The sequence below is a fragment of the Pleurodeles waltl genome, chromosome 4_1 (genome assembly GCF_031143425.1).
Source record: "Pleurodeles waltl isolate 20211129_DDA chromosome 4_1, aPleWal1.hap1.20221129, whole genome shotgun sequence".
In the NCBI taxonomy this organism is placed as follows: Eukaryota; Metazoa; Chordata; class Amphibia; order Caudata; family Salamandridae; genus Pleurodeles; species Pleurodeles waltl.
This window is the reverse complement of record NC_090442.1, coordinates 835,714,609-835,729,519: the sequence shown is the minus strand read 5'-3', so window position 1 is coordinate 835,729,519 and position 14,911 is coordinate 835,714,609. Positions and strand designations below refer to the sequence as shown.

General features: G+C 46.2%; 1 protein-coding gene across 8 annotated transcripts in view; it reads right to left on the bottom strand.

Moving 5' to 3' along the window:
- The window catches only part of CPSF6 (cleavage and polyadenylation specific factor 6), a 532,852-nt gene that overhangs the window by 108,457 nt on the left and 409,484 nt on the right, over positions 1-14,911 (bottom strand). For all 8 annotated transcript variants that reach the window (XM_069229589.1, XM_069229590.1, XM_069229588.1 and 5 more), the window contains one exon: positions 6,603-6,756. In XM_069229589.1, the coding sequence (XP_069085690.1) occupies positions 6,603-6,756 (154 nt within the window). The remainder of the gene's footprint in view (positions 1-6,602; positions 6,757-14,911) is intronic.

Below are 14,911 nucleotides of genomic sequence, written 5' to 3'. Positions count from 1 at the left end.
GAGGAGGCACAAAGAGGGTGTACCCACCCTCAGGGCTAGTAGCCATTGGCTACTAACCCCCCAGACCTAAACACGCCCTTAAATTTAGTATTTAAGTGCTTCCCTGAACCTAAGAATTTAGATTCCTGCAACAACAAGAAGAAGGACTGCCTAGCTGAAAACCCCCTGCAGAGGAAGACCAGAAGACAACAACTGCCTTGGCTCCAGAAACTCACCGGCCTGTCTCCTGCCTTCCAAAGAACTCTGCTCCAGCGACGCCTTCCAAAGGGACCAGCGACCTCTGAATCCTCTGAGGACTGCCCTGCTTCGACGACGACAAGAAACTCCCGAGGACAGCGGACCTGCTCCAAAAAGACTGCAACTTTATCCAAAGGAGCAGCTTTAAAGAACCCTGCAATCTCCCCGCAAGAAGCGTGAGACTTGCAACACTGCACCCGGCGACCCCGACTCGGCTGGTGGAGAACCAACACCTCAGGGAGGACCCCCGGACTACTCTACGACTGTGAGTACCAAAACCTGTCCCCCCTGAACCCCCACAGCGCCGCCTGCAGAGGGAATCCCGAGGCTTCCCCTGACCGCGACTCTCTGAAACCTAAGTCCCGACGCCTGGAAAAGACCCTGCACCCGCAGCCCCCAGGACCTGAAGGACCGGACTTTCACTGCAGAAGTGACCCCCAGGAGTCCCTCTCCCTTGCCCAAGTGGAGGTTTCCCCGAGGAAGCCCCCCCTTGCCTGCCTGCAGCGCTGAAGAGATCCCTTGATCTCTCATTGACTTCCATTGCGAACCCGACGCTTGTTCTAACACTGCACCCGGCCGCCCCCGCGCCGCTGAGGGTGAAATTTCTGTGTGGGCTTGTGTCCCCCCCGGTGCCCTACAAAACCCCCCTGGTCTGCCCTCCGAAGACGCGGGTGCTTACCTGCAAGCAGACCGGAACCGGGGCACCCCCTTCTCTCCATTCTAGCCTATGCGTTTTTGGGCACCACTTTTGACTCTGCACCTGACCAGCCCTGAGCTGCTGGTGTGGTAACTTTGGGGTTGCTCTGAACCCCCAACGGTGGGCTACCTTGGACCAAGAACTGAACCCTGTAAGTGTCTTACTTACCTGGTAAAACTAACAAAAACTTACCTCCCCCAGGAACTGTGAAAATTGCACTAAGTGTCCACTTTTAAAATAGCTATTTGTCAATAACTTGAAAAGTATACATGCAATTGAAATGATTCAAAGTTTCTAATGTACTTACCTGCAATACCTTTCAAACAAGATATTACATGTTAAATTTGAACCTGTGGTTCTTAAAATAAACTAAGAAAAGATATTTTTCTATACAAAACCTATTGGCTGGATTTGTCTCTGAGTGTGTGTACCTCATTTATTGTCTATGTGTATGTACAACAAATGCTTAACACTACTCCTTGGATAAGCCTACTGCTCGACCACACTACCACAAAATAGAGCATTAGTATTATCTCTTTTTACCACTATTTTACCTCTAAGGGGAACCCTTGGACTCTGTGCATGCTATTCCTTACTTTGAAATAGCACATACAGAGCCAACTTCCTACATACCTCTAGCTTGAAACCAGAGCATCTAAGCCAGGCATACTGTTTTAACAGTATGCTAGTGTTTCCACAGCATCTAGGGCACAGCGGATAGAATTATTGGAGACTGTGTCCCCTTCTCTAACAATCTGCTGGACTTGTTTGCAGTGCTGATCCGGGAGATATTGGAGGAGCTACATCATTCTGTCCCAGTGAGCTCAATTATTCCTTGATAACAAAGCCTGTGAATTGGCAATGAGCCAATGGTTTGCTGCTTGTGCAGCAACTCTTTTGCCTGCTGCATCCAGCCTTTGTCTCTCCTTGTCTGGTGGAAAGTCCTATAATGCTTGGCTATTGGCCCAATGTCTTGCAGTAGTGGCCACTACTGAATCTGGTGGCACCTGAGACCTGATATATAGTGGATCAGAAAGGGCAGGTTTATACTTTTTGTCCACTCTAGGGGTGATAGTTCTAGAGAGGACTGACTCCTTAAAGATGTCATCTGCGTCACGAATCATACCAGGGAGCACAGGCAGGAATTGAGTATCCCTATGTGTGGTGGTTAAGCTATCAAACAGACAATCCTGGTATATCAGATCCCTATTGAGCTGAACATTATGAAAGGCAGCTGCCCTTGCTATGACCTGCTGACAACTAGTAAAGTCCTCTGGTGGGGAGGGTCTTGCAGGGTACAAATGTTGGTCCGTATTTATCATGGGATCGGGGTCATATGAATCCCATGGGTCTGGGTTGATGTGTTCTACCCAAGTCTTCTCCTATGAAAGGTAAGCTCTGAGGCGTGAGGTCTCCTGCAGTAGGAGAGGCAGGGGAACGAGGAGGGGAAGGAAGTGGAGGAGAAGCACGGAGTGGAGGTGGTGAGGAAGATGGTAGAGGACGAGGAGGAGGAAGAAAAGGCTTAGGCGAAGCAGTGGTAGCTTAGCTTGTCCTTAGAGGCTTTTTTAGGATGTGAAAAAGTGTCTAAAGCCTCTTGTAAGGATAATTTCCTCTTGAACGTGACAGGGGAGGATGCAATAATATGCCCTGTACCATCCCAGATAGGCTGTGCTGTCCATAGTTTTCTATATAGGCTCAACTGGAGATGGAGTAATGGAGGATTGACTTGAGTCCACGTGCTCCGAAGAAGTTGGCTCCCTTATTTTCGGCACCAATGATTTCGGTCGGTGACCCTTTCAGTACCGAAGCACTTGTTGAGACTGGTCGGCTCCAAGCAGATGTGCTTGGTGCCCAAGTTCTGCTGGAAATGGCTGGGACTGAGGAGCTGGAGGGTTGGTGGGAAAGACGATTTTGTGGTCTTGGCTGGTTTCTGAGATGAGCCACAGGGCGGGTAGCCAAAGTAGTTTTTTTAAACCGGCACTGGCCTGGTGGTCTAGCAACCTCTGCAAGGGGCTTTTTAACGGTCTTTGGGTGGGCAGGTGGGGTCACAGTACTCATGGGCCGCGCTGACATCACCTTGTGGCCCTCAATTTCCAACTGAATGTTGGGAGTCTTGAATTGAGAAGGGCTTCTCTTGTTCTGGCTCCTCCTGTGCATGATCCTCCCCAAAAATGTTTGGGGTGTCTTCTGGGGACTTGTGCCCCATCTCCAACCTAAGAGCTCACCGGTCTCGAAGGGTCTTCTTTGATCTGAAGGACTAGCAGGCATTGCAGGTAGCTTCTTGGTGATCGAGGGAGAGGCACAGATTACACACCAGATGATGGACAGTGTGGGGGAATTTTGAATGGCACGAGGACAGAAAGGAAATTGTGTCCATTCCATCAGCTCAGCATTCTCTTAGGGCGCCTGTGTGGAGGTAGGCCTGAAAACAGGTGAGTTCGCCCTGAAAGGCGCTCGGTCAGTACTCTACCTGACTGGAAAAAACTAACGTAAAGGTGGAATTTGGCGATTAGGAGAACAATTCTGTTAAATAAAATAAAGACAGAAGTAAACTTTCAAACCGGAGCAAGTTGAAGATTGAGTGAAGATACACACGTCTGAACCAGACAGCAGAGAGAAAAACAATCTAGCAAAGGACTCTATGCCAATGTGCAGAATCACCAAGAAGGAGTCACTACTCGATCCCATGACTCAAAAATGCTTCTTAGAAGAAAAACAATTTGCAACACTCCGTACCCAAAACTAGATAGCAGGAGTATGCATAGCACGTGTATTTACAGACACAAATGCCATCGAACATACACTTTCTTCATATTCTTCTTCGGGGTCTTGGTATTTAACTGTGTAGGACTGTATGCTGGTCGGAAAGGTCCCTTGTTTGACTATTCCAGAAAGAGAAGTCACTGCATTGGATAAGGTGAGAAATTACTTGGTAGGGTATGTTGCAGGCACTATTGTCATTAGAACACCCATACCAGAAATCAGAGTTATACTTTTGGTTTTCGGAGTACTCTGTATTTCCATTATTGCCAACTGTTCTCGATGGTGGAATCATCAGTGTGGAAAAATGCATAGCCTTGGAGAAGGTTGGTAAATGCATTGTAGCTGAAGCGGTTATTGATGGTATCGCAGATGTTAAGGTATTTAAATCGACAGTCCTTTTCATCAAAGTTGTTGTTGATGTTGTCTTCATCTAAGACAGTGTCATTGACTGTTATACTGAGGAAGTATGTCAACGGCAGAAAGGACAAGTGTTTCTTTGCTGATGCCATGATTATTTTCTTATTTTTTTGAGTTGGCAGCCTAGACCTTCTACGATGCTTTTTTGATGTGTTTTTTTTTTTTGTCAGAACCATCACATGTGAGGTTGGGCTTTCCTCCCTTGTAGATTTTTTAAATACCTTTTCAGGTGGTACTTCAGAGGCAGAAGATTATACCTTCAGATAATACTTTTGAAGGATACTCTGAGTGTGAATGCGCCCTTTTTGTGATTTTCTGACTGATCGGGAGGATGCCTCACCTTATTCCTCAGAAGCCTCTGCATCATCAGATTTTGACTTTTTAAGCCAGAATAGCTTAACCTCTCTGTCTTTCAGAGTTTTTGTTGTAAAGGTTCTACGGATTTAACAGTCGCTTGCCTTATGTACTGAATGAAGGCAATATATACGCACCTTGAGGAGGTCCTCAGAACAGAACCTCTTATTTCCACAAGGTCTAAGCAGACTTTCTTAAGATGACTTAGACATGGCCTGATGTATTAGGCTTATTAAGCTTATGAGGCAATGTTGAGAAAAATATGAATAAATTAATTTATGTGACTGAGCAGAGCTCAAGGGACTCTTCACATAACGTATGGAGAAAGGTGAAGACTTGTTTGTTCTGACTGGCTGAACTTTAGATAGCTTATAATAATAGAAGGCTTATGTTGTGAATATGTTAAAGCCTTTCTGTGTATGTTTACCACTGTACTGATCAGTATATCTACCACAGGACTCCAAGCTCAGCGACGGGGAAGATTCAAACCTGTGAATCCATGAAAGATACAATATTGGAGAAATACCTGAACCAGTTCATTACAAATTTCACCAAGATAGATTTGTCCTTTCGTATCAAGCAGGAGGCAGCGACAGACTGTATTAAATGACCAGAAGAGATTTTATAGTCCACGAAATATTTAACAGTATCAGAGCTGGTTTCAATGAAATAACCTAACTGCTGGGTAACATAGTTCAACATAGGTGAAGAATTCTGATTCCAACTGAAGGAAGAAATGGAAAACAATTCACATGAAACGCTGGGCACAGAAAAACATGTTTTGTCTGTAACAAGGGGAGTAACTATTTCTTTTAATGCAACAGGGACAATGCAGAAAAACAAACAGGCATTCAAGCCAAGCAATAAGAGATTTGGGGTAAAAAAAAAAGCTGTGAACCACATGTAAAGTGTTTAGCAGCCTTTGCTAAGGTAGAACTGGCAGGTATGAAATCAAGACATCAAGCTATATTTAAGTGGTCAGCAAAGAAGATGCTGAAGACCTTCCAAAGCAATTTTATCACGGCTAGAAGCTATTTTGGAGATAAACTTGTAAGTTCTTCAGAAAATACCTGAGAAGAACATATTGCGAAGAAGGTGGTAGTTTCAGTAAGTTCATAAAGAATTAACATCTGCAGAAGTGACAGAGTAATATAAATAGAAGAAACTGGTCCTCTTGGAGTGAGAATAAAGTCAAAAAGTATGGCTCGCTTTATGGGTGGGCTATGAATCATCCGATTTAAAGAGCAGAATTTAAGGTTTTTAAAAAAAATACATTCTTGAATATTTTACCATTGTCACAAATATGTAAATTGAAAAGGAGGAAATAAGGTCAGTGCTAATGTTTTTCAATTTCCCTCTAGTTGTGCGAATAAATGTAAAGAGGAAATGCTTCAGTATTTATTCATTAAAATTTTGGAAAACATTTTGAAATAAGTGAATTCCTCTTATTCTACCATTTGAATATCTAACCTTCATATCTAGCAATTCAAGCCATAAAAACACACAAACATAAAAGTGCCCTTAGGGAGCAGTACAACTGCAACTGCATAACGTGAAATAATATTAACTTTTGGGAGACTGGAAAATACACTACAGTGCAATTTTAAGAGGCAATAAAGAAAAAGAGGAAAGCAGTTTAAACAGGTTAAGGTAATCTGAAAATACAGTGAAATCAGTCAGCAGTGCTTCGGCAAAGTTGCACTCTAGTTGAAAAGAAAAGCTATATAATATCATTTTACAGAGGTGGTTACCTTTTTAAGGAAAGCATGGACCAGGACAATATTCTTAGTTTATATCAAAACTTAAAATGTACTGTGCTGTAAAAAAATTATGCCAGGATTTGTTGTATTGTAATAGTTGGTGTTGCATTGGCAGAAGGAAAAAAAGACTAAGCAGCAATGTTCCTCTGATTCATTGCTTACACACCTATCTGAATGTTGTGACAATTTATGGTCCGTTCATACAGTCGTTCAATTATATCAAGCAAATATTAAATACAAAAAAACTTCACTATGCAGTATCAATGTAACTACTGATGTACAGTGTTTAAACTCTCAATGTGGCATCACAAGTATCAGCATGTAGAGGGGAAATGAGGCATTTAAGGCCCAATGATATAGGAAAGGTGCTTTACCTTGATCCAGAACCATAAGACTTGGATTCGATTCCATGAAGGCAGTCCTGTAGGGAGCTGATAAGTACTTTACAACGATCATCAGCAGATACTTTGGACTGCTTTATTAGAGAAATCGCTGTTACCAGAGTCTCAATAGCACTTCCATAGTCTCCTAGAGCAAAACAAAAGTTTGGTGAAATTACTTTTTACTTACATACCAAAAGACGCTTACTGTTATTGCTAATCTCTATATAGTATACATATACAGACAGTTGGTAATTGGTTAACCATGGACACCTACAATTACATCTTACAAAAGAAGCTGCACAAACTGGAGTACTTTTCCCAACAAAATCTTGTAGAAATCATTTTGGGGAAGAAATGACTGACCATTACTCACACCTTTCCGCTGTGGGTATCTTTCTTAGCCAATAACATTCCAGCATTGTAGTAAAGTACCCTCTTTCTTGGCAAGGGTAACCACCATTTTCTTGCTGTTGTCAGTGTGTTTGACTTCGTCTACTAGATTCCTGCTAACCAGGACCCCCTTAGTTGCTTTCTCCTCTAAATTGTACCTTTTTCTTCCCACAATTGGCATACTGGTCCCTCCATTGAAGTCCCTAGTATATGTTACCTAGATACCCAGGGCACTGGAGTTCCAGGTGATCCCTATGGACTGCAGCAGTTATTCTGCCACCCATTGGGGCCCATACAAAGGGTTCAGCTGGCATGCCATTGCAGCCTGCGTGAAATCGGTGCACTCACCCGTTTTCACTACAGGTCACTATAAGTCACCCCTATGGTAGGCACTCTCAGCCCAGAGGGTAGGGTGCAGTTCCTTGGGTGTGAGGGCACCCCTGCACTAGCAGGGGATGAGAGCACGCTCGAGGCACCAGCAACCCCCGAGCCTCACAAAGAAGAGGTGGAGGAGGAATTCTATGACCCTGAAGAAGAGGAAGCAACGGAGAGTTTCGAGGACGATTGGAAAGAGTCCAGAAGAGGAGGTTAACAGCTACCCCTTACCTACGTACCTACTTCCTACTACCAAAACAAGACCTTACATTAAGGCCAACCCTGGACCTCAGGTTCATAAACAAATTCATCTACACCGGCATTTCAAAATGAACCCTACAGGACGTATTCCGACTCCAGCAAAAAGGAGACTACATGGCAACCATAGACTTTCAGGATGTCTATCAGCAGATACCGATGAACCAGGCACACAAAAGATACCTCAGATTCATAGTTGAGGGAGTTCACTACCAATTCAAGGTCTTGCCCTTTGGAATAAAGTCTGCACCATAAAATGCCTAGCGACAGTCGTGGCATTCCTAAGAAATAAGGGAATTTACGTATAGCCCTACCTGGATGACTGGCTTATAAAGGCACACTCAAAGGAGAAATGTCAAAGGGATACCAAAACAGTGATCACAACCCTACACGAGCTATGGTTCAGCATAAATCACAAAAGATCATTCCCAGAACCACAGCAAGGAAAAATCTTTCCAGGAGCCAGACTCGATGCAAGGAAATCACATGCTTACCCTGCCCGAGAAGAATACAAGCAATCTCGCCTTTACCAGAAAGGACAGTCTCTCACAGTGAGGACAGTCATAAAGTTGATGGGCATTATGGCATCATGCATTCCCCTCAAACCCCAAACAAGACTCCACGTGTAACCATTCCAAGAATCGCTGGCTTACAGCTGGTCACACACCACTGGGAGTTGGGAGGATCTAGTGGTTGTAACAGCAAAAATACAGAAGGAGACACAATGGTGGGCATCCATACACATAACCAGGGGAAGACCTTTGAAGACAGCAACTCCCTGACTGACCATCATAACAGATTCGTCTGACAAGGGATGGGGAGTACACATGGGCAAATTAAGAATCAGGGGCCAACGGAACAAGACGGACGGATGTGATAAAACACATCAATTTCCTGGAGCTGAAAACAGTGTTACTGGACCTGAAAGCATTAAGTGCAATTTTCAGGAAAGACAGTACTAATTCCAAGCAGACAATGAAACAACAATGTTCTATTTGAACAAACAAGAGGGTACAAAGTTGTTCACCCTAAGCAAGCAACCCCAGGAAATATGGAATTGAGCAATACCACAGGGGATCAACCTACAGTCGACCTACCAGGGAATGGCAACATAAAGGCAGACAGGAAAACAGCACATACGAATGGGAGATAAAACATATGAGCCTAGAAAAATCTTCAGGATTTGGGGCACACCAACAATCGATTTGTTCGCATCAGCAGAAAATACAAAGTGGCAACACTTTGTCTCCAGGTTTCCACACTACCAGTCAGTCAGGGAATGCCCTGTCACTAAACTGGTCAGGGAGATTTGCCTAAACCTTTCCACCGATTCCCAGAATAACAAAGGTACTGGAGAAAGCTAGGAAACCAGGGACAAACCTCATCCTCATAGCCCCTCAGTGGGCCAGATAAGCATGGCATTCAAACCTACTCAAGCTGTCCAAGGGGCAGATGATAGACATCAAAGCGGAACGGGACCTACTCACAATGTAGAAGGGGCAAGTACTCCACCCAGAACCAGCAACACTCAACCTAGCAGCAGGGAGCTAGAATACATAGAATACTACCACCCAGAACCATGGAGATACTAAAGGAAGCTAGAAAACCAACAAGAAGATGCTATGCAGAGAAATGGAAGAGATACCTCCCATGGTGCACAGAAAATAATACTCTAGAAGCAACTTCCAGGCAGGAAACGGTAATAACCCATCTCACACACTTGCTAGACAGTGGGATCAACTACGCTTCTCTCAAGGTACACTTGACAGCAATCATGGCCTACACCAGAGGTTTCTTTACAACAACTAATGTAAAAAGGTTCCTGGAAGGATCAGAAGGAATGATCCCCCCCCATGAAGGGCACCAGCCCTGATGTGGAGCTTAAACACAGGGTTAACACAACTTGCTGAACTCCTTGTTTACCACACTAAAGACCGCCTTCCTCTATGCTACGAAGGGTAAGCAAAATTCAAGTGCTAACAATATAGGAACATTACATGCAAATCCACAACGACAAGGTAGTTCTCAGGATGAACCTCCAATTCCTACCTAAAGTGGTGAGCAAATTCCATGTCAACCAAGCAAAACAGTTGCCAGTCTTCTTTAAGAACCCACAAACACAACTGGAAAGAACATACTACACACACTGGACGTAAAAAGGGCACTAATATACTGCTTAGAGGAGACCAAGCTGGTCCGCAAAGGAAACCAATGGTGTGTCTCATATGCCAAATCCAGTGAAGGATCCCCTGTCACAAAGCGGACTATTGTACGATGGATCGTGGAAACAATCCAAAAATGGTACGCAGCAGCTGGCAAACAACTGCCTCACCACCCAAAACTACACTTAACAAGGAAAAAAGGGCGCAACACTGACTTTCGTGGCACACGTACCCATAGACACTATCTGCGCAGCAGCAACATGGGTGTCCCCATATACATTCACAAAACATTGTGTGGACATTCAAATGCATACAGAAGCCCAAGTGGGGCAGAAAGCACTGCAACACCTGTCTGCAAGCTCATTTCAACCCAACCAACCCAAATAAAGGAGAAAACAACTACACAATCTGATGCACTGCATGTGAATTCGGAAAATAATTAATGCTGCAAAACGAAATGGTTACCTGCCAGTGGGAGTAGTTTTGCAGCCTGAATTCACATATGACCCACACACCTTACCAGAAATAATAACAGGACAAACAGGTGGAGAAGAGGGCTAATGTAGATAAATGCAAAAGTGAAAAAAAAGTATCTGAAGATGGCTACCACACATGCCTCAGGCGTCCATGCAAAATGTATCTGCAGGCCTGCCATTGCAGCATACGGGAAAAGGTGCATGCAGCTTTTTACTGCAGGTCACTGTAAGTCACCCCTATGGCAGACCCTCCTAGCCCAGAGGGCAGGGTGCAAGTACCTGTGTGTGAGGGCACCCCTGCATGAGCAGAGGTGCCCCTACAAACTCTAGTTTCATTTTCCTGGACTTCGTAAGTGTGGAGAAGCCATTTTACTCCTGTACTACACAATGGTAAATCCTAAACTGGGCATGTTTGGTATCGAACATGTCGAAATCATACCCCAATACTGTTGTGAGTATTGGTTGTACGATTCCATGCACTCTGGGAGCTCCTTAGAGAAGCATCAGCATTGCTTCTACAAGTCTTCTGAGATTTTCCTGGAAGCCTGCGCCGATGCCACCCCACAGACCGGTTTCTGCCCTCCTGCTGCTTAGACAACTCAAGAAGAGGAAGGCAGAAAAACGGATTTCCCTTGAAAGGGGGAGACAACACCCTTTGGAAATAGGTGTTACATGGCTTGGGAGGACTAGTCTCCCCAAGGCACCGGTATGCTTTGAAGGGCACATTTTGGTGCCCTCGTTGTATAAACCGTTTTGCACCAGTCCAGGGACCCCAGGGCCATGCTCTGGTGTGAAACTGGACAATGGAAAGGGTAGTAACCACTCCCCTGTCCCTCACAACCCTCAGGGGTGGTGTCCAGAGCTCCTCCAGGTGGCCACTTGATTCTGCCATCTTGAATTCAAGGTGGGCAGAGGCCCCTAGGAGCATCTGAGTGGCCAGGTCAGGCAGGTGACTGTTACAGCCACTCCCTGATGTATGGTCAACCTGCTAGGTGACCAATCCCCGTTCCTGGGGTATTTAAGGTCTCCCTCCAAGGTGGGTCTTCAGATTCAACGTGCATGATTCCAGCAGGAATCCTCTGCACAATTTACTTCATCTTCTGGCCACCAGGACTGCAACTGGACCCTCTAGGACCTGACAATCTGCAACTTCAGCAACTACTCCGCTCTGCTCTACAACATTTCCCTGGCCCCTGGCTCTGCATCAGCTGAGGGCAACGAGTCTTCAGCCTGCACAAGAAGCAAGGATGAATCTCCCTTGGAGTGAAGGAGTCATTCCTCCACAATCCGCAGGCACCAACTGCAACTATGACCGGCTATGTGAATCCTCTCTCCTCTGGAATTGGGTGGATCCTGCATCTCAGTTGGTGGTCTGGAGTGGTCCACTTGGTCCTCTCTACTAGCTGTCCAACTTGGGAGACGGTAAACTCTATCCTATACTTGCATGATAGTACACATGTGCACTGCAACTCTGGAAGCTACCAAGGCCTGTTTGTTCCTCCTCCAAAGGATCTTAAGGCTCCGTGTAGCCCCAGCCTCCAGCACTCTTCCCTGCAAGGCCCATTCTCTTGCCTGTTGCTCCAGCGACGTGGGAGTCCTCTCCAGGTGTGCTGAGTGGGCCTCGCCGCAAATCCTGTGCCTGCTGCCTGTGGGGGCTACCTCCTCTTCTTGCAACGCTCCCAGCTGCAGACGGTCACCTTAATCTCCGCTACTTGGGTCGAGTACCCAGGGCCTTTCAATTCCTCTTGAGCCTTGCAAAACCTTATTCGCTGACTCTTGATTTGCCAAGGCTTGTTGGTGGTTTTCTATTCATTGTGCCACAGTGCCATGGACACGGGTAAACCCCCGGCAAATGGGCCAATGGGACACGCAGAACTGCATTCCCTTCCTCACTAATTTTGTCTTATAAAGTGGCAAAGCAGTGCCCTCCTTACATCAAAGGTCAGTAAAGGCCTCTTTAATTGAGTCTTCTTATGCTGGAAAAAAACCAGTAACTTAATGAATGTACATGTTAATGTGAAAATGTGAGGAACCTGGGGAGGAAATCCGGATAGGTTCTCATAACCATCCTGTCCTTGTGCATCTGCAGGCAGGGTTCCTCTGTAGTCAAGACCTGTAGCTCACTGACTGCATAATGAGCTGATCACAACTTAAGTAGGGTCTTTAGTGTCAAATACTTGAGCTCTGTCTTGTGTCTAGGTTTGAAAAGTTCCTTCATAACCGGCTGAGCACAAAGTTTAGGTTCCATATCATTGCAGGTACTGCCCATGGTGTGGCTAATCTCCTTATTCCCTGTTGGAATCTCCTGATTATGGCTTCTACCCATACATTCCCTATTGTATGTGACAATAGCCAACAAGTGATCCTTAATGGATGCTTAAGTCAACTTGGTCTCTAATAGGTATGTTTGGTATCCTATTTAGTCGTTTCTTGTGTTCCAGTGTTAAGCAGCCCTTCTCTGTTGCATTTATGAGCAGATTTGATCCACTTAAACAGTAATAGGCTTAGAAAATGTTAGCAAATAGTGCAAATAGCAATAACCAATAGTGGCCCTAGGTGAAACCCAAACCATATACTAAAACAAGCATTTACAATGCAACGGGTCTCGCGTTTGCTCATGTTAGAGCTGACCGCGTTGTAAACTCAAAACCTGACTTTTCACCTATCGGGGAAAAGTGCATTTATGTACATAACCCAAAAAGGTGAAATTAACTATGTAAAGCGCTCGACTTCTGCCAAGCGAGATCGCGCTCGTAAATTAAAGAAAAAGAAGTCCACGAGCCCAATGGAAAACAGCGAGCCTCGCATGTTTTCTGTACTTGGTCGCTGCGCTCGAGGAAGGCTAGCCACCAGGAAAGGCATGACGTATGCGTGCCTTCGACTAATGAAAGCAAGCAGATTTTATTAGGCAAGCCCACGAACCAATAAAAAACACTGACGTGAAGTTAACAGGGCCGCAAGCCCTTTTCTGAATACAAAAGCGTCTCGCTGCGATACGCATGCGCGAGCGCATGCAACTCAGGCTCGACCCTAAAAATGGAATGCAAACACAAGGCCCCCACCTAGGTAAGTGGAATGCGTTAGAGGGAGCTTGGAGTTCTAGAAAACCACAGAGGTAAATACCAGTACCCCCCAGCCAACAGGAAAGCAGGAGTAAATCACTGGAATTTCCCCAAACCACTCAAAAGGAAGAAAAAGAAGAATAGAGGACACCCAGACAAGACTGCAAGAAACCAGCAGTGGATTCCTGGAGAGGAAGACCTGTAACGAGAGGAGACCAAGTCCAAGAGTCATAGTGAAGTCCAGGAGGAGTAGGAGCTACTACCCACTCAGCTGTAACTGCAGGAGTTGGTCGACTGTGATGAAGATCAGGTCAGCACTGCAGCCGGAGAAAAGTCCCTAATGGATGCAGAAGATGTCCCACGCTGGAGTGAAGATTGCAGATGGGTGTCAGTGCAGGATTTCTACCAACAAGTCTTGACAAAGGCAAATTCACGGTTGGTGGAAAAATTGTGCTGCCGGGGACCAGCAAGGCCCAGGAGGACTTAACCCAGGAGGTGGAGTCACAGGGGACCCTCAGGGACACAGAGGATCCACAGTAGTGCATGCAGCATCCACATGAGTCCCAGTGGACGGAGACGCAGAAGTAGTCCGCACAGCACTACAGAAAGGGATCCCACGCTTCAGGGGAACCACGCAGAGGCTGTGCCTCGCAGGAAAGACTGCTGGGGACTGGATCTACACATCACCTGAAGATCCCTGGGGCAAGATGGAAACAAGCCTTGGCAGCTGCAAGAGACGCAGTGCACAGGAGTACTCTCCTGCGTGGGAAGGCAAGGGCTTACCTCGACCCAAGTTCGACAGGTGGCAGGGAAGGCTACTCTGCACCACTACCCACGATGCAGGATCCACACAGCTCAAGACCAGGGGAGATCCGCGCAGCCAGTCGTCGTTGCAGCGGGTGCCTGCGGATGCAGAAGAGTGACTCCTTCCATCCTAGAGAGATTGCTTCTTTCTTCCAGTGCAGACCGAAGACGTGCTGTCCTCAGTGGATGCACAGCCGGTGGAAATGTTGCAGTTGCTGGCAGGAGCCCCGGAAACAAAGTTGCAGAAGAGTTCTTCATGGAGGCAGCTTGTCGTGTCCTGGAGGTTCCAGTCGCAGTTCCGGAGGCCAGAAGTCTAAGTGGAGGTTGCAGAGGAGTCCTGCAAGCCGAATCTGAGGACCCACCCAAGGGAGAGACCCTAAATAGCCCGGAAAGGGGGATTGGTCACCTAGCCAGGTAAGCACCTATCAGAACAGGGCTTTGACGTCACCTGCCTGGACACTCACATGCTCCCAGAGTTGCCTGCTACCCTCGGAAACAAGAGGGCAGAGCCCAGGGACCCTTTGGAAGAGCGATGAGCACCACCCCTGGGGTGGTGATGGACCAGGGAGTGGTCACTCCCCTTTACATTGTCCAGTTTCGCCCCAGAGTAGGAACTGGGGGTCCCTGAACCGGTTTGGACTGGTTTATGCACGGAGGGCACCAAATGTGCCCTTCAAAGCACACCAGCGGCTTGGGAAGGCTACTTCTCCCAGGCCAGTCCTTCCTATTTCCAAAGGGAGTGGGTGTTACCTCCCTCTTCAAAAGAAAATCCT